General features: G+C 36.9%; 1 protein-coding gene across 2 annotated transcripts; it reads right to left on the bottom strand.

The window, feature by feature from the left end:
* Positions 1-1,235: 1,235 nt before the first annotated feature.
* LOC115427077 (LON peptidase N-terminal domain and RING finger protein 3) lies at positions 1,236-26,393 on the bottom strand. 2 transcript variants are annotated; one of them, XM_030145465.1, is made up of 13 exons: positions 25,649-26,393; positions 17,329-17,447; positions 15,487-15,609; positions 14,426-14,542; positions 13,598-13,814; positions 13,428-13,509; positions 12,278-12,392; positions 12,062-12,183; positions 8,956-9,114; positions 8,688-8,850; positions 6,522-6,671; positions 2,168-4,357; positions 1,236-1,666 (listed from the first exon to the last, which is right to left on the bottom strand). In XM_030145465.1, the coding sequence occupies exons 1-12, from the start codon at positions 26,307-26,309 to the stop codon at positions 4,199-4,201; spliced, it is 2,187 nt and encodes a 728-aa protein (XP_030001325.1). In that variant the 5' UTR covers positions 26,310-26,393; the 3' UTR covers positions 1,236-1,666; positions 2,168-4,198. The 2 variants fall into 2 exon arrangements, with proteins under 2 accessions (XP_030001325.1, XP_030001326.1); XM_030145466.1 differs by having other exon boundaries at positions 13,428-13,500.

Here is a 26,393-nt window from a genome sequence, read left to right as displayed (position 1 = left end):
CTGTCATTCTTCTACTCCAGTTGCTTTACTGTGGCTACTTTTCATTTCACACTTCTTGAACCTTTTGCAGTGGACAATACTTATAAGTGTGGGTTGCACTGAGATCAGAGGTGCTATCAAAAGGCCATGGGTTGAAATTACACGAATATTCTAAATCTAAAACAGTGGTTTCCAACCTTTTTTGGCTCATGACCCCATTTTAACATCACAAATTTATGGCGATCCAAAACATTCAAAACAGATGCTACATTTTTTATTCTAAAATTAATTTGTTTTTGATCATGTAATTAGGGGTGTAAGAAAATATCAGTTCTGCAATATATTGCGATATTTCATTTCACAGTACTGTATCAATATCAAGAAATACTGTATCGATATTTTTAGGTATTTATTCAAATGCAGATATTGCGTAGATTCATTTTTGTTTTTTGTTTTTCTTTTTTGTTTGTATTTTATTTATTATTATTTAACACTCTTATTAAATAATGTTAGTTCCTTTGTTGGGATCGCACTAAAATAATGTTCTGATGTTAGTTGTGAACTAATAGAATATGAACATTTGAACAGGATCTGAAACTGTAATGTCTGTAAAACAGAATTTCAGTTTGAACACAGGAACATTTTGTGATAGAACATTAGATCCTGTTCTGATCAAATAAAAATGTGTTTAGTGTTTGTGCAGATTTCAGGTGTAATTCAGTTCTTCCAGGAAATAATCTTTTTACAAAAAGAAACAAACAAAAAATTGCCTTTTTAACAGTATCATGATATATTGCAATATATCATATTGTGATCCTAGTATTGTGATTTGTATCGTATCGCCTCATTCTTGCCATTACACTGCTCTAGTGTCTACATCACATAACCTCTAACTTTTTTTTTTTTTTTTTACTAACTCTCCCTCCACCAAAACAGTCTCAGCCAAATGCACTTGCCAGTCACAGCTGAACACTGATTACAGCTAACAAGAAAATGTCAGAAATTCGAATCACTGACATATGTTTGGACTTAAGTTGAACTCATTCTTGTACATGGATTCCCACAATCTTGGTGACATGCGTGATGATGTCCAGGTCACAAAAGTCACTCTCAATATAACTTCAGCCAAAGGCAGAGATCATGTTTTCAGCTTCAGGTTCACAAGGAGCAAGAGAAATAGAGCTTTGCCAAATAGAATGCTTTACTTCTACTTAAACTGGGAAACTAATTCACAGATCTTAGCGCTGTTAGACCTTTCTACCAAATGACAACCCAATAAAAACTGGTCTGCGACCCATTTTGGGCCCTGACCCTACGTTAGAGAAAGGTCCGTTTAGAGGACTTAGAATCTGGGAATACAGTACGCAGAAAAAAAGCCTTATTTTGCTGAAGCTGTGATAGAATTCTCCAAATAGCAACACCTATTGGAGGATTTACAAAATAGGAAGCTGATTTCATACAATAGCCCTGTACGCTATGTGACAACTGTGCCCTTATTCCAGCTCTTAGAGGATGCAGCCTGTACAAAATAGATCGAAGTATTACTTCTAAATAGTAACTACTGACAGTATCAACTGTCACGGGCCATTGATGCTAAACTTGGTGGATGCCTCATTTAAACTTTAATTTAACTTGAGGCATTCCTTCAAACTTTACATTCTCTTTTCAGAAATACATTTTTCAAAACCTTTATGGAAGTAAATCTGTCTCATCAGATTTTGAATTATAAAAGCCATTGAATTTCTTGCACTGAAATTTTTTTTGCACTGAAATTAAGTGTTTGAATTTTTTGTCTCTGAATTAACCTATGTTCATAAATTCAGACTAAAAAAAATTCGGATGCAAAAAATTTAGATGCAAAAAAATTCAGATCACACATCCATGCTGACCGTCTTCCTGCATCGGTGTCATATGACCAGCCTAACGTAACTCGATTGGCTGGCTGTCAATTCGACTTGAGATAGAATCGATTGCTTTTCCTTTGTGTCCCGGATGTGTGATCTGAATTTTTTGCTTCAGAATTTTTTGCATCTGAATTTGTTGCATCTGATTTTTTTTTTTATTCTAAATTTATGAACATAGTTAAATTGAGAAACAAAAAATTCAGATACTTAATTTCAGTGCAAAAAAATTCAGTGCTAGAAATTCAATGCCTTTTATAACTCAAAATCTGATGAGAGAGATTTACTTCCATAAATCTTCCAATACAGTTATTACAACGATTCACTCGTGTATAATTGAACAGTATTGTGTGCAGTATTGCTGTTTGATTCTACATCATATTGCCACCGTATATAATAATAATAATGCATTGACACAATATCAATGAGTTATTGTGGGGGAAATACAAAAGATTGCATTACACTGGGGTGATTTATAAGTTCCTCTCTTTAAAAAAAACACAAAAAAAACAGCATTACATGGCTTTGGCCCTTTCAATACAAAACAATGAATGTCATTTGTTTAACATGACACTTCATGTACACACACATGAAATACAGAGACAAATACACCAAACGTGAAAACAAAAAGAACCTGATTGACATAGAAATGTGAAATCAAACACATGTAGGTAAAATAAAAGATGACTCTTGAAGGCAAAGCTCAACAATCAGAGATTTGCTTTTGCCACTGAAAAACAGTCCTGTTACAGACATAAAGGCCTCGATAGTTTTCAAAAGAATATATTTGTCAAAAAAATATGTTTGTAGGTATTCATTGTCTCAAGTTTACATTTGTTTTCATTTTCATGTGTGCCTTTTACAAAACAGGGGAAATTAAACATATTGAAGATGCTACCGGGATCTTTTACTGCACATGTAAAGTCCTACCACATATTCTGTGGTTAGAAGGCACTTGCCTTTAGAATTAATTCAACTAGTGAATGTTGGCTCACACTTTAGGGCCACATTTATCATAATCAATTTATCTACCAGAAGGTTTTGCTCATCTTTTCTTTTACTTTCAAATTTTCAGACTCAAGTCAAAATACATCTCGGCCTGCTTGCACTGTTTCTTTCCCTTATATGCAAAATAAGTCTGAATAAATACTGAATAAATACACAGCCATGATGGCATTGTTTGGAAGGATTTAACAGCTTACTGCACCGCAAGAGTTACAAAAGTTTCTTAAATAAACAGACTGATGACAGTAAGGGAATCCAACTATGTTAACTCAATATTGTGCAAGTGTAATAAACACACTCCATGAGAATGGGTCACCACTGACCTGAAAAGAGATATTCAGACAGACAATCTCAATTTGAGATTGCCTTTGCCCTGTGTAACTCCATACTGTTACTCCAAACTGGTTGAGTGTGAATAAAAACATGGTATTTTTCCTTCAGGTTTTATTGCTGTCTAAGCGTTTGGGGGCAAATGGAAGGAAAAAAAAAAAAAAAAAAAACAGAAAAAAAGACTTTGGAAAGTGAGCAGCTCATCATCTGTTAATATCAAATGTAAACAATGTCTCTGCATGCATAAATAATGAAAAAAAATAAATAATGGAAAAACTTAACATAAAAATAATTACAAGAACAAGAGCGTGCCAATGTAAAGATTTAGGAAGCAAGAAAGGAAGACCAGAATAGCTGTAAGGTGGCAGAATAGTAATCCTAATTCTTTATCATATCCATCTAATGGACATTTACATGTTTTCAGCGGATAAATATGTTTCTAGATTCAGTTGTATTTGATCAGCTTAATTACTGTTATTATTCACTCCCCTACTGTAAGTGCATGACACAAAAAGGCAAATTCATAGTTTGGTCTCTTGCAGTTCTATGTACACTTGAAGACTATAGCAGAGTTCTCATTTGTTGAGTTGCACTGAGTGGGTATTAATGCTGCAGGATGTTTGCTTTATCTTAGTTCTGAAGCTAAATACATTTTTGTAATTTCTTTTGTTTGTAGTCATGCGGATTTAACCAGGAAGTGTTACAGTCATGGAGGACATTGAAGAAAAAAAACCCAAATTGGAACCTGGATGCATAATGAAATGTTGTTCGTCCTCTTGTCTGAATGTAGTTTCAGAGTCTTTTCGATTTCCATTTTTGTGAGCTGCTCTGCTGTAATGCTGTTGATATGCAGGTGTAGTCCAATGATGGGAAGATGCATCATCAAAAGGAAAACAGCAGGTCAGGTGCTGCTTGGTGTGGAGGGTGTTAGAGAGAATTTTACTGCATTTTTCAAGAGATGGTGGATTCCTGGCGACAGAATGTCACCGGTGTTGGCTTTGGGCCATGAAGAGCAGCACCTTGCGGATGCCGCTCAGGCGATCTTTCAGAGAGGTGAGGGCCAGGAAGGGCAGCTGGGCTCTGCCTTCTAACGGAAGAACGGCGAGTAACCACCAACACCATGACGGCCCATTGGGACTGGCCTGGAAAAAGGCAGGAAAAAAGGAAGGACTGTGAATTACAAGGGTATAATAGTTTTGGATATAATAGAGTTTAGGTTTAGTTTTGGCTTTTTTTTCTCTCTAATTCAGATAGTTTTATTTAGTTTTTAGAACAGGTTTGATAGTTTTTATTAGTTTAAATTTTTTTCTAAATGCCTAGTTTTAGTTTAGTTTTAGTATTAATTTTAGTTTTTTCATATCTTTTATCTTCTTCGCTGTCGTATCAAGGTTTTCGTTAACGAAAACTAACGAAATGACCAAAACTAGAATTGAAAAAACATTTTCGTTAACTGAAATAAATAAAAACTATAATTAAAAGAAAAAAACGATAATTAACTGAAACTGTATTGTGTGCTTACAAAACTAACTAAAATGGATAAAAATTATGGATCAAATTCCCTTCGTTTTCGTCTTTGTCAATGTCGGATTGATACGAAATTGATTTCTTTGTCTCTCTCAGTTTTCTGTGCTGTCACCATACGACACTTTTTGCTCCGTCACTTGTGTTCACTTGTGGTTTCCAGTCGTCTTCTGGTCCCCACTCTACCTGGAAACATGGAGACTAAAGCAGCAGAGTCCTGTCTGGGATTTATTTGAATACGACCACAGAGAAGAAGAGAAAAGAAACAACAAAACTAATACTAAAATTAATACTAAAACTAAGCATTTACAAAAAAAAAATGAAAACTAATAAAAACTATCAAACCTGCTCTAAAAACTTATTACAACTAACTGAATTAGAGAAAAAAAAAGTCAAAACTTAAGAAAACTAAACTATAATGAAAAATCCAAAACTATTAGAACCTTGCATCGTATTCAAATAAATCCCAGACAGGACTCTGCTGCTTTAGTCTCCATGTTTCCAGGTAGAGTGGGGACCAGAAGACGACTGGAAACCACAAGTGAACACAAGTGACGGACCAAAAAGTGTCGTATCGTGCCGCTAGCTAAAATTGCTAGAGCGAAATAAATCGATTTTGTATCCATCCAACATTGACAAAGATGAAAACGAAGGGAATTTTATCCATAATTTTTATCCGTTTTAGTTAGTTTTGTAAACACACAGTACAGTTTTTCTTTTAATTATAGTTTTTATTTATTTCAGTTAATGAAAATGTTTTTTCAATTCTAGTTTTGGTCATTTCGTTAGTTTTCGTTTACGATAATAACCTTGCTTGTGAATTACAAGGTTTTAGGACATTTTCACACTTCATCCATACTTTGAGATTTTTAAGTTTCATCCAGAGTTACAGGACTAAAACATCCCCTGAATAAAACAGCTGAGCCTCGCTGCAACAAAAAGAAGTGTTTTTTTATGGGGTCAGACACTGACACGAATCACAGCAAATTATGGCAGGTCATTATCAGCCGTTGAGGTTTTAACATCCATCTGCTAGTCCTGACTTTGAATAGGGCTGTGTATTGGCAAGAATCTGGTGATATGATACAGATCACAATACTAGGATCACGATACGATATATCACGATGGATCACGATACTATTAAAAAGGCAGTTTTTGTTTTTCCTTTTTTAAAATGACTATTTCCTGGAAGAATTAAATTACACCAGAAATATACACAAATACTAAACACATTTTTATTTGATCACAACAGGATGTTATATCACAAAATGTTCCTGTGTTCAAACTGAAATTCTGTTTTACAGACATTACAGTTTCAGATCCTGTTCAAATGTTCAGATTCTATTAGTTCACAACTAACATCAGAACATTATTTTAGTTCAATCCCACCAAAGGAACTACCATCTGCCTCTCAGACAGTAAAAAGTGCTTTTAGGATGCTTCAAATAACCATTATTTAATAAAACAGAGTTAAATAATAATAAGATATAAATAATTAAGAAAACTAAAATAAACCTCCGCCATATCTCCATTTGAATAAATACCTAAAAATATCGATACAGTACTTTTTAATATTGATACAGTATTGTGAAATGACACATTGCGATATATTGCAGAACCGATATTTTCTAACACCTCCCAACCTTGAACAAAACTTCCTGAATCTTTCACTTAGTTCTGTGGTTGAACATACTGTAGACTGGGCCAAAATGCAAGAATAAAACTATTTGAAACGCACCAGAAACATCTAATTTGTGCAGAATTAAAACGCAGAAGTATAGATACCTGAAGCTCAGGGTCTTTGTCAGGCATGGGTCCAAAGTGGCCTTCAATGCGTTCCTTCTGCTCAGCCTTCAGGGAGTTGACCCAAACCAGGGCCTGGTCATACACTGCATCATGGAGAGACTGCAGCTCACGCTCTGCCACGCCCTCTACCTACACAAAAACACACACTTTTAATATGCGGTGCCTTCAGGGTATGTACCAATGCATTAGCTGAAAATTCTAAACTGAAAATACAGTACTTTCCGGACTATGAGCCGCTACTGTTTTTCTCATGCTTTGAAACCTGCGGCTTATCCAACAATGCAGCTCGAGTACAGTTTTTTACGGGCTAACGGCCTCCAGGGGGCGCTCTAGCAGGAAGCGCAAAAGCGAAACAGACAGGTGGAAGAGGTGATGAAGAGGAGAAGTTTGAAGCTGAACTTTTAACAATCATTTTGCGTGTCCTGCACAAACCCTCATCATGGAAAACACATGAAGAAATGCACAGGATGCAGCTTTTAACCCTTTCATGCATAGTGGTCCCTACAGTGGGCAGTTCTTTTACAGCTGTTCTCTTGTATATTCATGGGTTTGGTTGTTTTAGTTCCAGATCAGTCAACACAGTGGACACTTATGCATCATCACATCAGCTGCAATTCATACCATCACTATAACTTTGCTGTTCTTAATAAAGCCTGATCTGCAGTAGCATGTTTTAGTGTAAATTAATAGTTATTAGACTGTAATTAAGTTTTCTTAATCAAAAAGTTTTTTTTTTTTGCGTATTATCTCCATAAATTAAGTAACAACTAGTATTAGAGTATGTTCAAATGTGAGAAAACATCAGATTAGCTGCATTAAAAATGTTTTTATTTCATAGTTTTCACAGTATATCACTTTCTGATGATGGGTTTTAAATATGTGTTTCTTTGCTTCAAAAATTAAATGCATGGTGTCCAGCTGAGTGGACATTTTTTTAACTCCATGAAAAACAGGCTCAAAAAATTTCAGTTGCATTGTTTTTTTTTCATACCTAAAGAGGAAAAAAAAAAATCACTCATGAAAAAACTACTGACTAAAGTTCTCATAATTCATGCATGAAAGGGTTAAGGTAAAAGCAATCTAGGTGTCTAAAGAAGGAAATGGAGCTGCAGCACGGAAGAGACAATGAGAGAGACAACGGAAAAGAGACGTAGAAGGAGTGTGACGGAGCCTTTCTGAGGATGTTCAACTGAAGAACACTGAAGAAGACGACTGCAGTGGTTTAATGAGCAGGAGCAAGCTGAAGACACAGATCAATGACTGTTGTGGGTTTTTGAACCAGCCTGTTCCTGCTGTTTTACTGCTGTGTTCCAGACACTGTTTGGAAAAAAGCAGTGAAGGCAGGACTGTCAAACTCATTTTAGTTCAGGGGCCACATACAGCTAAATTTGATCAGAAGTGGACTGAACCAGTAAAATTATAATAAAATAATTTATAAATAATGTCAACTCCAAACTTTTCTCTATGTTTTAGAGTAAAAAAAGTAAAATTAAACAATGAAAATATATGCATTTACAAACTATCCTTTCAAACAATGTGAATAACATGAACAAACTGGAAAAAAATGTGTAATTTTAACAGTATTCTGCTTCACTTTCATTTACACATGTACATTATAACTTACAGATCACAGTGGATCTACAAACACAAACATTTAGTAACAGGTGGAATATTATTACAATTGCACTTACTTCCCTTAAGACATTTCAGATTGGTCATATTTGTTCAGGTTATTCAGATATTTTTGCAATATTATCCTTTGTTTTAGTGTAAATACATGAAAATATTTATATTTTCAAAGAGAAAAAATTGGAGTTGTGAGTATTTATAAGTTATTATGACTCACTTGAGACTGAATTGGTCTGAATGTGGAACCTGAACTAAAATGATTAACATCTTATTGTAATTTTTGCATTTCACAAATTCATCCCAAGGGCCAGACTGGACCCTTTGGGCGGGCTGGATTTGGCCCCCGGACTGCATGTTTGACACCTGAGGGTTAAGGTATGGAAATAAATATTCAGATAATCTGTCTGTTTACCATCTTTCTGTGGAAATATCTCATGTTACAACCTGGACACCTGCGGCTTATATTCAGGTGCGGCTAATAGCCCGGAAAGTACGGTATATAAAACTACTTCATACCTTGATGTCCTCCAGGTATTCGATATCAGCTGTATTATAACCGTCCCTCTCGCTGTGCTGAATGACTTTAAACCTCCGTCTGCCAATGGTGTCCACGACAGAGCGTCCGTCAGAGAAGAACTTCACATCGCGGATCTCTAGCAGGCATCCATAGTCTGCAAACCTAGATATGGGAGTGGATGGGAGGTGAGGAGTCATATATCACTTCGTGGAACCAGGCTGTAAGGCTTTGGCCGGTTTTTTTATACGACACACATATAGCACTGACCCTTTCAGATCATCTCCCAGACACATGCCGAAGCAGTTGGTCCCCGTCTCCATGCATCGGCGAATCATCAGTCTGTAGCAGGGCTCGAAGATATGGAGAGGGCACGGCACAGTGGGGAAGGCCATGGTGCACACAAATATAGGCACATTCTTGTTGAGACTGGGGAGAAGAAGTATTGATGTTAGAACCAGAACCAGTGTTCGATTAAACATTAAAGTCAAAGAATCTAAATCAGGGCTGTCAAACTCATTTTCTTTCAGGGGCCACATCCCCCCCAATATGACCTGAAGTGGGCCGGACCAGTAAATTAATAACATAATATATAAACTAGAAGCACTCGGAGAGCGCAGACCTCCGCCAAGGCTGATCAGTGGACCCCCCCGTGGGCCCCCCCACCCCTGATCACCACCAAAATTTAATCATTTCTTCCTTATCCCATTTCCAACAAACCCTGAAAATTTCATCCAAATCTGTCCATAACTTTTTGAGTTATGTTGCACACTAACGGACAGACAGACAGACAGACAGACAAACAAACCCTGGCAAAAACATAACCTCCTTGGCGTGGGGGGGCACTGATCAGCCTTGGCGGAGGTCTGCGCTCTCCGAGTGCTTCTAGTTTGTAAATGTGCATTACAACTTACAGATCACAATGGATCTACAAATTTACAAAATATTTTAGTAAATGGCAGAATATTAGTAAAATTGCACTTACTCTCTCAACACATTTCTGGTTTTTCATATTTTTTTGTGAAAGGCTAGTTTGTAAATTTACAGTTTCATGTAATTTCATTTTTTTTAACACTAAAACAGAGGAAACATTTGGAATTGTCATTATTTGTAAGTTTTTAGGATAGTATTTTACTGATCTGACCCACCTGAGACTAAAGTAGGGCTTTATATGGCCCCTAAAGTAAAAGGATTGACTGTAAATATCTTGAGTGTGAATTTTTGCATTTCATAAATTCATCATCTTTGGCAGGCCGGTTTTGGCCCTCGGGCCACATGTTTGACACCTGCGGTCTAAATCAGTTCCATTGCACATCTTAACTGGTCACCGGCAAATGATGTTGGAGTTAGGGTTACATGTGAGGGTCACACGGTTGGACTCTGTGCTAGATAAAGTCCTGTTCAAATGAAGTGTAAACAAGCATTTTGACCTCACACTTCGACTGTAACCCTACCCTTAACCATCCCTGAGGGTTACATGAAAATGAAGGGTACTGCAAGCTTCAAAACCCCTCCACTGGGTCATGGTGACCCATTTAAGAGTTAGGGTTGGGATTTCACCTGAGCTGCGTTCAAAATTATATAGTTTACATTGTGTTTTTGCAACATGTCAGACAGACACTAGAAGATGTTCAGCCTCACACTTGAGTTATAATCTTGATTGATTGATGTATTTATTTCAAATATGAATGTCAAAACAGAAGAAAATAAATAAACAAAACAAACATAAGAAAAATAATGCATATTTGAAAAGGAGTGGGAAGAAGTACAACTTATAAACCCCACCCCTTCTCCTTATATAATTAATAGCAATAATAACCTTCCTAGTCTAAGCATATCCATACTATATACTATAATATGACTGATACTTATTATTAAATAAATTGGTGTCTGGATTTATAGTATTATGAACAAATATAATATGATTTACATAAACACATAATACAACAAGTGTTCAGAGAACGCAAACCTCCGCCAGGCACCCTGAACAGTGTGCATGTGTGGATCGACTGTTTCTGTTTAAATTCAACAGTTTCCAGGTTGTTCCATACAGCAGAAAAAGTTGAAACTTGGTCCCAGTCATGTGTCTGTCAAATTATATTCAATTCACATCAATATTTGTTGAGTTCTAATTTTAAATGTGTGGTAAATGGGATTTTCAGTGTTAAATGTAAATGTCCACAGAGTCCACATTCCACAGTGGATGTGGACAATTTTGTGCCAAATACAAGATATTGTTCTAAGCTACAGGTGGATCCAATTAGAGGCTAATCAGAGTCATTTTGAATTTTTTATGAATTTTGGAAAATTTCTCAATGATGACAGATAGGAAAATTGTAGATTTTGTGACCTTGCTGTGACCTTGAACTTTGTCCTACTGGGACCAAAATGTAATGGGCTGGTCCCAGGGCCTAGGCCTATCTGTGGGGAAGATTTGGGAAAGATGGGTGGAAGAGTTTTCCCGTAAAGTTGCTAACAAACAAACAAACACACAAAGCAAAGTGATCACAATACCTCCTGGCAGAGGTAATAACACATATATGTAAATATATATTCATACACAGATCTATACACACACACACACACACACACATATACACCTACATATATACACACACACACACCCCTATACATACACATACATACATATACATACCACATTCTTGTACATCTTTATAACCCCCAGTGTTCCCAAACCCCTCCCTCATCCCTGTACCTCTGAAACATTGTGTCTTTGTTCGTCCTTTTAAATTCTTTCACGCTTGCACGTTGCTTTAACTCTATATTGAATCTGTTCCACAGTCTCACCCCACTGACTGAAACACTAAAACCCCTCCTAGTCGTGCATATTAAGTCAATTTCAAAGTTAATTTTCCCCCTTAAATTATAACCCCCCTCATGAATACTGAATAATTTCTGTATATTTGTTGGTAATAGATTATTTTTAGCTTTGTACATTATTTGAGCTGTTTGATTGTCCACAATGTCTGTGAACTTCAGTAATTTTGACTGTAAGAATAATGAGTTTGTGTGTTCCTGGTAGCCAACGTTGTGAATGATCCGAACCCCCAAGATACGTGCACTTAGGGTTCCCTGACACAGGCGTATGTTCAAAGGTTAAGAACTGTTCATTGGGAACCCAAGCTCCAGGAAAGTGAAACTGGATACTCGATATGACGCACTCTTCTCTAGGTCAGTGTGTCAGACATGTGCTTAATCTACTCTAGGTCAGTAGGTCAAACAGCAGCCAAGGATATTCACATAAAAAGTACATTCATGACAAGATTTGTAAATACTACAGCAGAGAACAGAAGATAAGAAGCAGAAGTTGCTAATAAAGACAGTGGAGAACAGTAAAAGGGGGAAGCAGCCTTACTTGGAGAACTCAGCCATCTCCTCCTGGTGGATTTTCTGTCTTTCCGTGAGCTCAGAAGGTAGATACTTGGAGATCAGGTTCTCCATTAGTACTGTCTTACAGTACTGCCTCTGGACAAGATACTGCACAAAGACACAGTCAAGGACTTTGTTAGAAATACGTTACATTTGGTCCCATGGGTCAAAGAATAAAACGTGGAATTACTCTGCGTCATACCTCAGACAGCTCCTCTTTACAGAGTGGACACTTTGGATTGTGGTCCAGACATCTCTCCAAACACTGAAGACAAAATGTGTGACCGCACGGTGTCGTCACCGGCTCATAGAACAGTCTGGGGGAGAAAAACAAATACTTCCAATGACTTTTAATCACACAAGGTATTAGATCCATAATTTGAGATGAGGGTTATTAATTTAAGGCCTTTAATGTCTGTCTTTTTAAATCTTGACTGAACCTGTGATTACGTCATTCGCAAAAGTAACTGTAATAGGGATGTAACGATTACTGGTACGATACCAATCACAATACTAGGATCACGATACAATATATCACGATATATCATTATACTGTTAGAAAGGCAATTTTTTTGTTTATTTCTTTTCTTTTTTTTTTTAAATGATTATTTCCTGGAAGAATTAAATTACACCAGAAATATGTACAAATACTAAACACATTTTTATTTGATCACAACAGGATCTAATGCTATATCACAAAATGTTCCTGTGTTCAAACTGAAATTCTGTTTTACAGACATTACAGTTTCAGATCCTGTTCACATGTTCAGATTCTATTAGTTCACAACTAACATCAGAACAGTATTTTAGTTCAATCCCAACAAAGGAACTAACATTATTTAATAAAAGATTGTTTAATAATAATAAATAGAGGAAAAACAAAAAACAAAAATGAACCTCTATAATATCTGTATTTGAATAAATACCTAAAAATATCGATACAATACTTAATATTAATACAGTATTGGGAAATGAAATATTGTGATATATTCCAGAACCCATATTTTCTTACAGCCCTACTCATAAGGGCTGCCCAACTTCATTGCAACTCTATTTCAAGGGGTAGTGCCAAATGCAAGGGGTAGGGGTAAGGGGGAGGGCCAAGGGGTGAAATGGGATGGGGCCCAGGCCTTAACCCCATTGAGAATCTTTGGGATGTGCTGGAGGAGACTTTGCACAGCAGTCTGACTCTACATCATCAATACAAGAGCTGCAGGTGGAAATAAATGCTGTGACACTGCAGAAGCTTCTCGAAACGATGCCACAGTGAATGTGTGCCGTAATAACAGCTAAAGGGGGGTCAACAGAAGATTATAGTGTGACTTTTTTTGGCTGGGCAGTATATATCTCACCTCATACAAAGTGAACATTCCACATCTGCTGGGTCTAAGATGTCACCGACTACAGAGTTCACCTTAGTCACCTCTGTCGGTTCTAAAGACAGAACAGATCAGAAGTAAAACACAAAAGCAGATGGTACATAGAGCGTATGTTTGGATTAGAAAAATGTCCAGAAGTTCACCAGATTTGGGTCTCTTGTGGTTGTCGTTCCATTCCTGTCCTCCCTGCTCTGCCTCTTTTTCTGGGCTTCCTCGTTTCCGTTTCAGAGGGAAACAGTGTTCTGATCTCCTAGCTTCCACGTTGCCCTGATGTTTGACTTGTCTGCCATCCAGGGTTTCAAGTGGAGGGGAAGTGGAGAGAAGACTAGGCTCTGCAGACAAATGGTCAAGGCTGAAGCGCTGGGGGAAAAAAGGACAAAAGGAGAGTGTAATCAGGGTGTTTGCTCTTTATTAGGGCTGTGTATCAGCAAGAATTAGGTGATACGATACAAATCACAATACTAGGATCATGATATGATATATCACAATATATCATGACACTATTAAAAGGGCCCTTTTTTGTTTGTTTCTTTTTTGTTAAATGATTATTTCCTTGAAGAATTGAATTACACCAGAAATTTGCACAAATACTAAACACATTTTTATTTGAGCCCAACAGGATCTAATGCTATATCACAAAATGTTCCTGTGTTCAAACTGGAATTCTGTTTTACAGACATTCCAGTTTCAGATCCTGTTCAGATGTTCAGATTCTATTAGTTCACAACTAACATCAGAACAGGATTTTTGTGCAATCCCAACAAAGGAACTAACATTATTTAATAAGAGTGTTAAATAATAATAAATAAAATATAAACAAAAAAGAAAACCTAAAAAACAAATGAACCTCCACAATATCTGCATTTGAATAAATACCTAAAAATATCGATACAGTACTTCTTGATATCGATACAGTATTATGAAATGAAATATTGTGATATATATTGCAGAACCGATATTTTCTTACTTACCTGCGAAGGTGCATTGATGGTGCTTTTAATGTGTACTCTGGAAGACAGTATGTTGGTGTAATCTGAAATGTGTTCAGGGACCTGATCAGTGACCGGAGCCAGGAGATCACTGAGGAGCTGAAAGAAGAGAGACAGTAATGTGAGTATTCAGATTACTTTCATAACATACCATGCATTTATAATGTGAGCCATGTATTATGTTACCGAATGAAAATGTAAATGTTGAATGACCGTTATTCTAAAAGGTACTTTAGCCCTCATGTGACCACTGAAAAACTGAACGTTGTACAAGTGAAAAGAAATACTGTTTTATAAAGTATCATACTACTTTAGTATATATTTTAAATGTACTCAAAGCTGCAGCAAAAGTGTCATTTTGATGATATAACAAATTTAGTTGAATTATACTGTCAGTGCATGTTTGTTTTCAAAATACGTGTGTATTGTGAAAATTACATTGTATTCTTGTTTTTTTTTTTCCTGCAGATGAGAGCTGCAATGTTTAACTGATTAAATGTAGTAGTGATAATTAAATGATTAATGATCGTAGAAAAAAAAAGTTAAAATTCTCTCATTCCAGCACCTTATATTTCAATATTTCCTGTTTTTTAATTCCTCTGTGACAGTAAACTGAAAATCTTTTTGTTGTGGTGACAAACAACACATTTAATGGTACTGTCACTTATTGACTGTATTCACCATTTCCTTACATTCCTTACAAACAAAACAAGCACTCAGTTAACAAAAAAAAAAAATCTACAGATTAATTGAAATAAGAAATGATTAATTGTAAGCATTAACGAATGTTTGAAAAGCATATGGATAGAACTAAAACACATTTCATTAATAGCAAACTTTTAATTAACTAAACTACAAATGAAGTAATGTTATTAATATACTTTGCAAAAATATAATTTCAAAACAGTTTATCTTTAACTTCTGTTTGTGTGCAGACATAATTGTTGCAATGTACCAACCAAAAAGTATGACTTCAGTACAGACACGACAGATTCATTTTTCACTTGGATGGGTCACAGTGTGAGCTGTCCCATAACCTTCACCTTGTACGCTTCCATTTTGGCCAATCTGCAGTCGGGTTCTAAGGACAGACAGACCAGGTACTCCCTCAGGGCCTCCTCAGTCCTACCCAGCGACACCAGGGCCTGGGCCTTACGAACATGACCCTATGAACAGAAGAGACGTGTGACCAGGGCTGTGTATCGGCAAGAATCTGGCGATACGATACAAATCACAACACTAGGATCCCGATACCATATATCACGATATATCATGATACTGTTAAAAAGGCAATTTTTTGTTTGTTTCTTTTTTTTTAATGATTATTTCCTTGAAGAATTGAATTACACCATAAATCTGCAAAAATACTAAACACATTTTTATTTGATCACAACAGGATCTAATGTTCTATCACAGAATTTTCTTGTGTTCAAACTGAAATTCTGTTTTACAGACATTACAGTTTCAGATCCTGTTCAAATGTTCATATTCTATTAGTTCAGAACTAACATCAAAACATTATTTTTGTGCGATCCCCACAAAGAAACTAACATTATTTAACCCTTTCATGCATAGTAGTCACTCCAGTGGACAGCTGTTCTACAGCTGTTCTCTTCTATATTCATGGATGTTGTTGTTTTACTTGCATATCAGCCAACACAGTGGACACTTATGCATCATCTCATACAATGCAATTCATACCATTACTGCAACTTTCCTGTTCTTGATAAACCTGATCTGCAGTAACATATTTGAGTGTAAAGCAATTGCTAATCATTATTAGACTGTAATTAACAGTTTTGGGTTTTTCTTAACAAAAAGGTTTTTTTTTTTTTTGCGCATATTATCTGAGTGAGTAATAATTAGTATTATAGTATGTTAAAATGTGAGAAAACATCAGATTAGCAGCATTGCACTGCAATAATCAAAATCTTACCATGTGTATTTTTCTCATTTCTAGTCAAAATATCTCATCACACTCAAAATCAGACATAATCACCTGAAGAGTAACCTTTCAGTGAGATATAAGAACTGATTTTTAGACAATAGATCTTGAAAATCTTATTTCAAGAAATGTTACCATGACAATTTTTATTTGTTCTATTGGCAGATTTTTTTTTTTTGCTTGAATTAAGCCATAACAAATCTTGAATTAAGGAAAAAAAAAATCTGCCAATGGAACAAGTGAAAATTGTCTTGGTAACATTTCTTGAAATAAGATTTTCAAGATCTATTGTCTAAAAATCAGTTCTTATATCTTACTGAAAAGTTGCTCTTCAGGTGATTATGTCTTATTTTGAGTGTGATGAGATATTTTGACTAGAAATGAGAAAAATACACATGGTAAGATTTTGATTTTTGCAGTATAAAAATGTATTTATTTCATAGTTTTCATACAGTATGTCAGTAAATGCATGTTTGTTTGCTTCAAAAATGAAACGCATGGTGTTCATCTGAGTGCATTTTTTTTTTAACTCCATGAAAAATACGTTCATAAAAAAAAAAATTCCATCACATTGGTTTTTTTTTTCATGCCTAAAGAGGAATAAAAACTCTCTCACACACACAAGAAAAATCTTGATAAAGGTTATCATAATTCATGCATGAAAGGGTTAATAAAAGTGTTAAGTAATAATAAATAACATATAAACAAAAAAGAAAAACAAAAATGAACCTCCACAATATCTGCATGTGAATAAACACCTAAAAATATCGATACAGTACTTTTTAATATTGATACAGTATTGTGAAATGAAATATTGCGTTAAATTGCAGAACCGATATTTTCTAACAGCCCTTCATGTGACCACATATATAAACACAACACACAGGAGGTCAACTGTTTTTCTGTTGAACACATGAAATTGGATGTCGGCGTGCCGTACCTTGGGCCAGTGCGGCATCAGTCTGCAGGCCATCTCAGCGTCTCTCAGAGCCTTGTCATAGTGCCTCAGGCTGGAGTGGATCTGGGAGCGATTGCTGAACAGTATGTGGTCCATGGGTGCTGAGGAAGAGAACGGATACAGCAGGTTATAGTCCAGTCCTGCTCACACAATATGAATGCTTATTGGATTTTTTGACAAACTTTTGAGGTGGAGTTACTCTAAATCAGGGCTCTCACACTCATTTTCTTTCAGGTTCCACATTCAGCCCGATTTAATCTCCAGTGGGCTGGACCAGTAAAATAATAACAGAATAACCTATAAATAATGACAACTCCAAATTTTTGTCTGTTTTAGTGTGGAAAAAAACCCCATTAAATTATGAAAATACTTACTTTTATAAACTATCCAAACAAAAAAGATGTGAATAACCTGAAAAAACTGAAATTCCTAAAGAAAAATAAGTGCAGTTTTAACAATATTCTGCCTCAACTTCTCATTAGTCCATGTGCATTCTGGATCAGATCTACAAAGACACTAAACACTGAGGAACAGGAAGAAAAGAGTTCAAATTGTGTTTAATTTTCTTTAGAAATTTCAGGTTGTTCATATTTGTTCAGGTTATTCACATTTTATTGTTACAGGATAGTTTGGAAATATAGGTATTTTCATAATTTAATGTTATTTTCTGCAGTAAAACAAAGATTAAAAAAAATTTGAAGTTGTCATTATTTATAGGCATAGTGTAATATTTTTTTCACATCAAACCAAGAAGTCACTCTTTTTTGTCGGTTATTCTGCTGTTATTATTTGACTGTGGATCATTTTGGTCTGTATGTGGAACCTGAACTAAAATGAGAAATAAATGAATTTTTGCACTTTGTAAATTCATCCTACGGGCTGGATTTGAATGTTTGGCGGGCCACATTTGGCCCCTGGGCCGCATGTTTGAGACCCCTGCTCTAAAATCTACATTTTTACTGCCAATAGATGTTCATGTTTTAGCACCTGATAAAACAACTGACAAACAGAACATTCCCCGAACCACTACGTGAATAAACTGATTATGTGACTAATTGTTCCGCCAGAAACGCAGCACAGTTTACATACTCAGTGAAAACCCTACAGTGACAGTGAGGCTGTTTCATAACCGACTGCAGAACATGAGGGGAAAATAAATAAATAAATAAATAAAGATATGGCCATTACTGATAAGAAAACAAGAATGCTGCCAATGTTGACAGGCCTAAAAAAAAAACTCCATTTTGCTGCTGGTTGACGGTTTCAAGGTACTTATATAATAAAGTCAAGACTATTTTAAATGCATCACTTTCCACATTATAAAACACATTATGAAAAAAAAATGGCTGCCTTACAAAACCATGCAGAACTATCAAGGTCACCCACATTCCAGGTTTCATAACTATAAAAACTTATGCAAATGTCGCAGTTAGCCCTATGGGGATCAGAAGGAAATATTGCACTAGCTGCTCTCCATACACAGGCAGGAGGGAAAGAAAAAGCGAAAACAGTCATAATGACAAAATAAAAGCAATAATTCCTAAAGATTTACTTGGACAGAGAAATTAAGGTGTCATTCAGGTTACAAACAGTAAATACAATGAATGCAGATGGAGCTAAATATATGATAAATCACCACTGAGGTGCTATTGTTTAGCTTCTCAACAAGGCCAGGCATGTGCTCAAACAAACACATTCATTTCTGGCCTACATAGAGCTGGGGACACTACCGGGACTTGCAGATATTCCCTGATGGCTTTGGCCCAAACTTAAACTCTAACTACATGCCTGAACAGAAGCACAGGCCTGAAGATTAAACGAGATCTGATCCTAAACTGAGGCCGCTGTTGGTATGTTAGTGTTCATTTTGACAATGATATAATGTCTTCAACCTGGCACACACAGGGAAACAGTCCTGCTACTCAATATACGGTCTAGAACTCTTAGAACCACTTGTCATGCTGAGTTAAAAGCTGATAACTGAACTTAATGACTTTTTAGACATGATTTCAATAGCATCAGTGCACACAGTGCTCACAAACAGCTATTATATATGTTCATTGATAATATTATATTAAGAGTAGGGCTGTGTATTGGCAAGAATCTGGTGATACGATACAGATCACAATACTAGGATCATGATACGATATATCACAATATATCATGATACTGTTAAAAAAAGCAATTTTTTTGGTTTGTTTCTTTTTTTAATGACTATTTCCTTGAAGAATTGAATTACATCAGAAATCTGCACAAATACTAAACACATTTATTTGATCCCAACAGGATCTAATGTTCTATCACAAAATGTTCTTGTGTTCAAACTGAAATTCTGTTTTACAGACATTACAGTTTCAGATCCTGTTCAAATGGTCATATTCTATTAGTTCAGAACTAACATCAGAACAGGATTTGAGTTCAATCCCAACAAAGGAACTAACATTATTTAGTACAAGTAAATAAGTAGTAAGTAAATAATAATAAATAAAATATAAACAAAAAAGAAAACCAAAAAAGAACCTCCACAATATCTGCATTTGAATAAATACCTAAAAAATATCGATACAGTACTTTTTAATATTGATACATTATTGTGAAATGAAATATCATGATGTATTGCAGAACTGATATTTTCTTACACCCCTAACTAAGAGACAACTTTATCTTATGCTAAATTCATTTATTTTGAGAGTAGAAAAATGCAAATGCACTGAAAAATAAAACTAAAAATTAGAATCACAATGTGTTGTAGTTTTATTTTTGATAAAATGGTGAATTGGTATCAAAAAGAATCATTTATAAACCAGTATTAAAGCCAAGGGCTTGGCAGTGGTATGAAAATTAAACACACACTACCCACCGCTCAGCTGTAGTCTGCTAGTGGTCAACGAGTTCCAATAGCATTTTTTCCCTATTAGCTAATCCCTAGTAATGTTATGTGTTTATATACCTTTGTAAAGCACTTTGAGTTGCCTTGTGTATGAATGGTGGTACACAAATACATCTGCCTTGCCTGTTAAGAGTCAAAAGCTCACGTGCAATGGACAGGATGACCACAAGCCACTGAAGTGTGACTCATCTGTGCAAAATAAGACTGTTATATCATTCTTTGTTAATGATTACATATCAAAGTTACTCGAAACACTCAGCAAATACGGTGACACAGGAACACTCCGGAACACTGTGTTATTCAGAGTTCAGGTTAAGTTACACAACTGCATCGGCTTCAGAGTGGCTGCACCGTCTCAGCTCAATGGGAGACTTGGACACAAATGAGAGGTAGCTCAAAGCACGGGTCGTCTTTAACTGGGTCAAACTACTGATGTGGTTGGTATAGCTGTGTGTGCATTCAGCTGCACCAGATCTGTACAGTCGAGTCAAATGAGGTCAGGTAGAGAACGACTGAAGAGACCCTCAGAAGAAAGCCAAAGTCTTCATCCTGCTTCGTACTGCCCATCACTGATTTTACTACATTTACATTTATGCATTTGGCAGATGCTTTTTTCCAAAGCGACTTACAGGGGGAAAACCAAAATAAAAGAATAAAATACAAGAACAGATTAAAGACATAAAGCAGCTGTACAATTAAAAACAGTGTCGCACAGAAGAATAAAACAAAGCAAAATGACAGACTAAAATACAACAATAGATTAAGACAGTGGTTCCCAGCCTTTTTTGGCTTGTGACCTCATTTGAACATCACAAATTTGTGACGACCCCAGACATTCAATAACGAGACTTTTTTTTTGCTAAAATTAATTTGTTTTGATCATGTCATAGTTTGCTATACTATGTTGCAAATAAACATTAATTTTAGATGACATTTAGTCTATATAATATATATTATTATGGACAGAGGCAGTAAATCCAGGTGTAGATTACTGCACAAAGGGAGAATGGGATTGTCCTTGGTCAGGATCTGTCCAGTCAGTCCAGCTGTGATTTACAAGGAGGACAATTAATACTGAACAAACAAGAACTGAAACTATGAATTATGAAAGAGCTGCAGCATCTGAAACTGACCACAGTGAACATTTGACACAAACAGAACCACAGTGCTGCAGTTTCACACTCAGTTTGTCTTTTATGGATTGGGATTGTCTCTGTCAACACACCATATATTTTTTATTAGTAAGTTTTTTATTTTTATCAATTACTAGAAATTTCAGGTGACCCCATTTGAATTCCAGGCGACCCCATGAGGGGTCCCGACCCCAAGGTTGAAAAACACTGGATTAAGAAGACAGCTGTATAAATAAAACAGTGAAATAAAAATACAAAGTAGAACAACAGAATAAACATAATAATCCATTTAAAATGGAATGTTTGAAAGTGCTAGGACAGGAGGTGCTCTCTGAAGAGCTGGGTCTTCAGGAGCTTCTTGAAGACAGGCAGGGACGCCTCTGTTCTGGTAGTGCTTGGTAGATCATTCCACATTAAAAGAGCCTGGATTGTCTTGTGCAATGTTTCAGGACTACCAAGACAACATTCCCTAGACGAGCGGAGTGGTTGTGGGGCAACATAAGCTTTTATCAGCGCACCTGTATAGGTAGGAGCAGACCCATGGAGATTTTACTAGTCATAAAAACCACAGACCAATAAAAATCCAAGTAGATCTTCATTTTCTAAGGCACAGGTGTCAAACATGTGGCTCGGGGGCCAAATCCGGCCCACCAAAGGGTCCAATCTGGCCCATAGGATGAATTTGTCATGCAAAAATCATACTGAAGAAATTATCAATCAATGGTGTAAAAATCATTTTAATTCAGGTTCCACATACAGACCAATTAAATCTCATTTGGGTCAGACCAGCAAAATACTATCATAATAACCTATAAATAATTACAACTGCAGATTTTAGCTTTGTTTTAGTGTAAAAAAAAAAATTACATGAAAATGTTTATATTAACAAAAAACAAGGGAAAATCTGAACAAATATGAACAACTTGAAATGTCTGAAGAGAAGTAAATGCAATGTTACCAATATTCTGCCAATATTATACCATATATATAATACCAATATTCTGTTACTAAATGTTTTATGTATTTGTAATTGTAATGTAAACTGTAATGCACATGTGTAATGATAAAGTGAGGCAGAATATTGGTAAAATTGACCTTGTTTTTCCGAAGATATTTGAAGTTGTTAATGTTTTTCAGATTTTTAAGGAAACATTGTGGATGTAAACATTATCGTAATGTAATTTTACTTTTTTCACTGGTATTATTTTACTGGTCCGGCCCACTTGAGATTATACTGGGGTGAATGTGGCCCCAGAAAAGTGGACCACATTAGTTCAACTCTGAGGTCCTTCCACTGGCTACTTGTCCGTCAGAGGGTAGACTTTAAAGTTCTGTTGCTGGTCTATAAAGCTCTGAATGGTTTAGGACCTAAATGCATCAGCTGACCTCCTGACCCAGTATGAACCCACCAGACCCCTCAGGTCATCTGGATCTGGACTGTTGTCAGTTCCCAGAGTCAGAACCAGGCACGGAGAAGCTGCGTTCAGCTTCTATGCTCCACATGTCTGGAACAAACTCCCAGAAAACCTCAGATCAGCGGAAACACTCAGTTTATTTAAGTCCAGGTTCCAGACCCACCTGTTCTCAGCTGCATTTGAATAGTTTATATTCATCAGTTCAGATCTGCACTGTTCCTTTTAAGCTAAAAGTTTTTATCCGTTTTATCTGCTTGTCTGTTTTATATATTTATCTTATATTTTTGTTTGTTTTTCTCATGCCAATACTTTTTATTGCTTCTGCTGTAATGCTTTTAATGTTTTATGTAAAGCACTTTGAATTGTCTTGTACATGAAATGTGCTGTAGAAATAAACCTGCCTTACCTTGAACTAAAATTAGTTTGACACCCCTGCTCTAAAACATAGAGGGAAGTTTGGAGTTGACATTACTTATGTTATTATTTCACTGGTCCGGCCCACTTCAGATCATATTTGGCTTAATGTGGCCCCTGGAAAAGCATGCATTTGACCCCCCTGCCACAGCTCCTCAGTACCAGTAGCTGAGCTGTTCCATCCACAGCCCCTCCTGTCAGGAAACCCCAGTCCTTCTGAGCAGGAGCACAGAGCAGACTGTACCTAGCGGTGACCTGCAATAATACCCTTGACCCACATTTGCCTGCATCATTGTTTGACGTTATACAATGAGGGACTGGAGGGAGGAGGGCGTTCCGTGCTTACGCAATGTTTGGTCCAGTGGCCCAGCCTACATAACCCTGTTATCCAACACATGGGGCGGCATGGCCCACAGCCGCCAGCCGAGCAGCAGCAGCTCCGGCTGTCTCCAAACGGACAGAACACAGACTTTGGTGCTTCTAGAGATTTTTATTTTTTTTTCAGAACGGTTTCACGTCAGTAACACTAGAATATCATTATCGATTAACCAAGTCGTTAAAAGGGAAAGAACTACAGAGGACATGTGTAAAAGTAGCAAACATGCTAGCAAGAATGTTATCAAAGACCACAGTCCAATTGTATGGCACTTCTGTTCGTTTCCAAAAAAAAAAAAAAAAAAAAAAACACGTATGAGTTGTATTCTGACACGAATGACAAGAATGTAATCCGTTCCAAAATGTATTAAACCAAAAAAAAAGGCTCATTTACATCATGTCAGACAGTAGGTAACACTCTGTACTCATTAGCTCTGTAAGCAGAGAGGTCATGTGACCCACATACACAGTGAAGGTGCATTAAAAAGCAGCAAAGAAAATCCGAAATTTGCAACTTCACACAAATAAACTTATAAACCTTAAATCCTATTAGCCATCATGTTTCGTATCCAAAACAAAAAAAGTATGAGTTGTATTCTGACGCGAATGACAAGACTGTAATCCGTTCCAAAATGTATTAAAAAAGGCTCATTTACATCATGTCAGACTCATATAAACTCTGTTAGCTCTTTCTTTTTTCTTACTACAGAGGTCATGTGACCCACATACACAGTGAAGGTGCATTAAAAAGCAACAAAGAAAATCAGAAATTTGCAATTTCACACAAACTTCTAAACATTAATTCCTCTTAGCCATCATGTTTTGGCTTTTGCACCAATTAAAGGTAAAAAAGGAAGACTCAATAATATTAGCATTTTCTACCACAAAACTTGATGTAATTCTCATAAGGTTTTATTTTTGTTCCACTACTGTTAAGAATAAATTGTTCATATCTTTTTGCTTGAATATTTATTTCTGTTACTTATGGATTAGTTTTAAATGTTGTACTGCTCACTCAGTCAGAGTTGCTTTTAACAATGCATTCTGTATTATACATGTTTTTTATCGTAGCTGTAGTGCTAGTGGTATGTTCTGTTTTAATAATGTTCGCTCTTATTATGAGATGTTACAGAAAGCAATTTTGAATTTTGTACAGCATTTAAGTCATTCTAGAAATGTCGTGATTTTTTTTTTTTTTACAATTGTTAACTCTGACTTTATACTAATAGTACACTTTTAAATACTGGCACCAGCATCTTTATACTTGTTATTGAAGATAGGGTGTGTGTGTGTGTGTGTGTGTGTATGCGTGTCATTTTGACATTTATAAGCCTTTTTATTATTTTTTTAAAAAATGCTCGTTATACTCTATGGCAGGGGTGTCAATCATGCAGCCCGGGGGCCAAATGCAGCCCCCCCCCCCAAAAGGTTCCAATGCTGCCCATGGGATGGCTTTGAAAGTGCAAAAATTCCTGAGTCAAGGCTGTGGAACTCATTTTAGTTGTGGTTCCACATACAGACCAATATGATCTACAGTCAAATAATAACAACAGAAGAACGGACAAAAAAGAATGACTGCAGATTTACGACTAGGTTTGATGTGAAAAAAAAATAATATTACATTATGCCTATAAATAATGACAACTTCAAATTTTTTCTCTTTGTTTTAATGCAAAAAAAATAACAACAAATTATGGAAATATTTACATTTCTAAACTATCCTGTAACAATAAAATGTGAATAACCTGAAATGTCCGAAGAAAATTCAGCCCAATTTGAACTCTTTTCTTCCTGTTCCTCAGTGTTTAGTGTCTTTGTAGATCTGATCCAGAATGCACATGGACTAATTTTCAGAATTTAATGGGTTTTTTGTTTGTTTTTTTTTCACTAAAACAAAGACAAAAATTTATGTATAGCCTATTCTGTTATTATTTGACTGGTTCGACCCACTGGAGCTCAAATGGGGCTGAATGTGGAACCTGACAGAACAGGGGTTGGAGAGCCCTGCTGTGGACCGGAACTATGTCCATGTCTGATCCAAATAAATTCAAGTGCTCATATGTGTGCTGTCCTACCTGTCAGTATGGCTTGGTCGTATTTGTCCAGTGCCGCTTCCATCCTCCGCTCGGCGTACAGCCCGTTGCCCTCCCTCCTCAGCCGGCCGGCCTCATGCAGCCGGGGGAACCACTTGGCCAGCAGGCTGCTCAGGACCACATTGACCCGGTAACTCTGGACCGAGCTGTCCCCGCACTCCTTACACGGGACCGGCCGCTCCTTGTCCTTGTCCTTCCGCTCCCTCTCCAGACACTTCTTACAGAAACAGTGTCCGCACGTCAGGGTCACCGGCTCGAACAGAAAGCTCAGACAGATCCGGCACCACGCGTCCTGGTACCGGCGCCCGGCGGCTCCCTCCGCCGCCTCCGCCGGCCCCGCGGGTCGGCTCTGCCCTCCTCGGTCTCGCCTCCTGATCCTGTCCGACAGGTAGTCCAGGAGGTTGGCCAGGTGCACGGGTCTCAGTCTGTCTATTTCCGAGGCTTGTCGGTACACGTCGAACGCCTCCGTGAATTTGCCCCCGAAGGCGAGCGCATCTGCCCGCTTGACCATCAGCTCCTGCCGGCTCCTCGGGTCTCCGGCTCCCGCTAACTGGCACTCGTAGATCTCCGCCGCTAGGTCGAAGTTTTTCGCCCGGAAAGCCTGGGCTGCCAGCTGCAGCATGCCGTCACACTTCATCCCCATTCAGAGTCAGATGAGCCGGGTGGAGGAGGACGGGTCCTGGTTCATGTGTGAGCCGCATGTCCGCTGTGGACCCCCCAGTGAAGG

The sequence above is a fragment of the Sphaeramia orbicularis genome, chromosome 10 (genome assembly GCF_902148855.1).
Source record: "Sphaeramia orbicularis chromosome 10, fSphaOr1.1, whole genome shotgun sequence".
Taxonomy (NCBI): Eukaryota; Metazoa; Chordata; class Actinopteri; order Kurtiformes; family Apogonidae; genus Sphaeramia; species Sphaeramia orbicularis.
The sequence above is the reverse complement of the archived record's forward strand: the minus strand, read 5'-3'. Positions and strand labels throughout refer to the sequence as shown.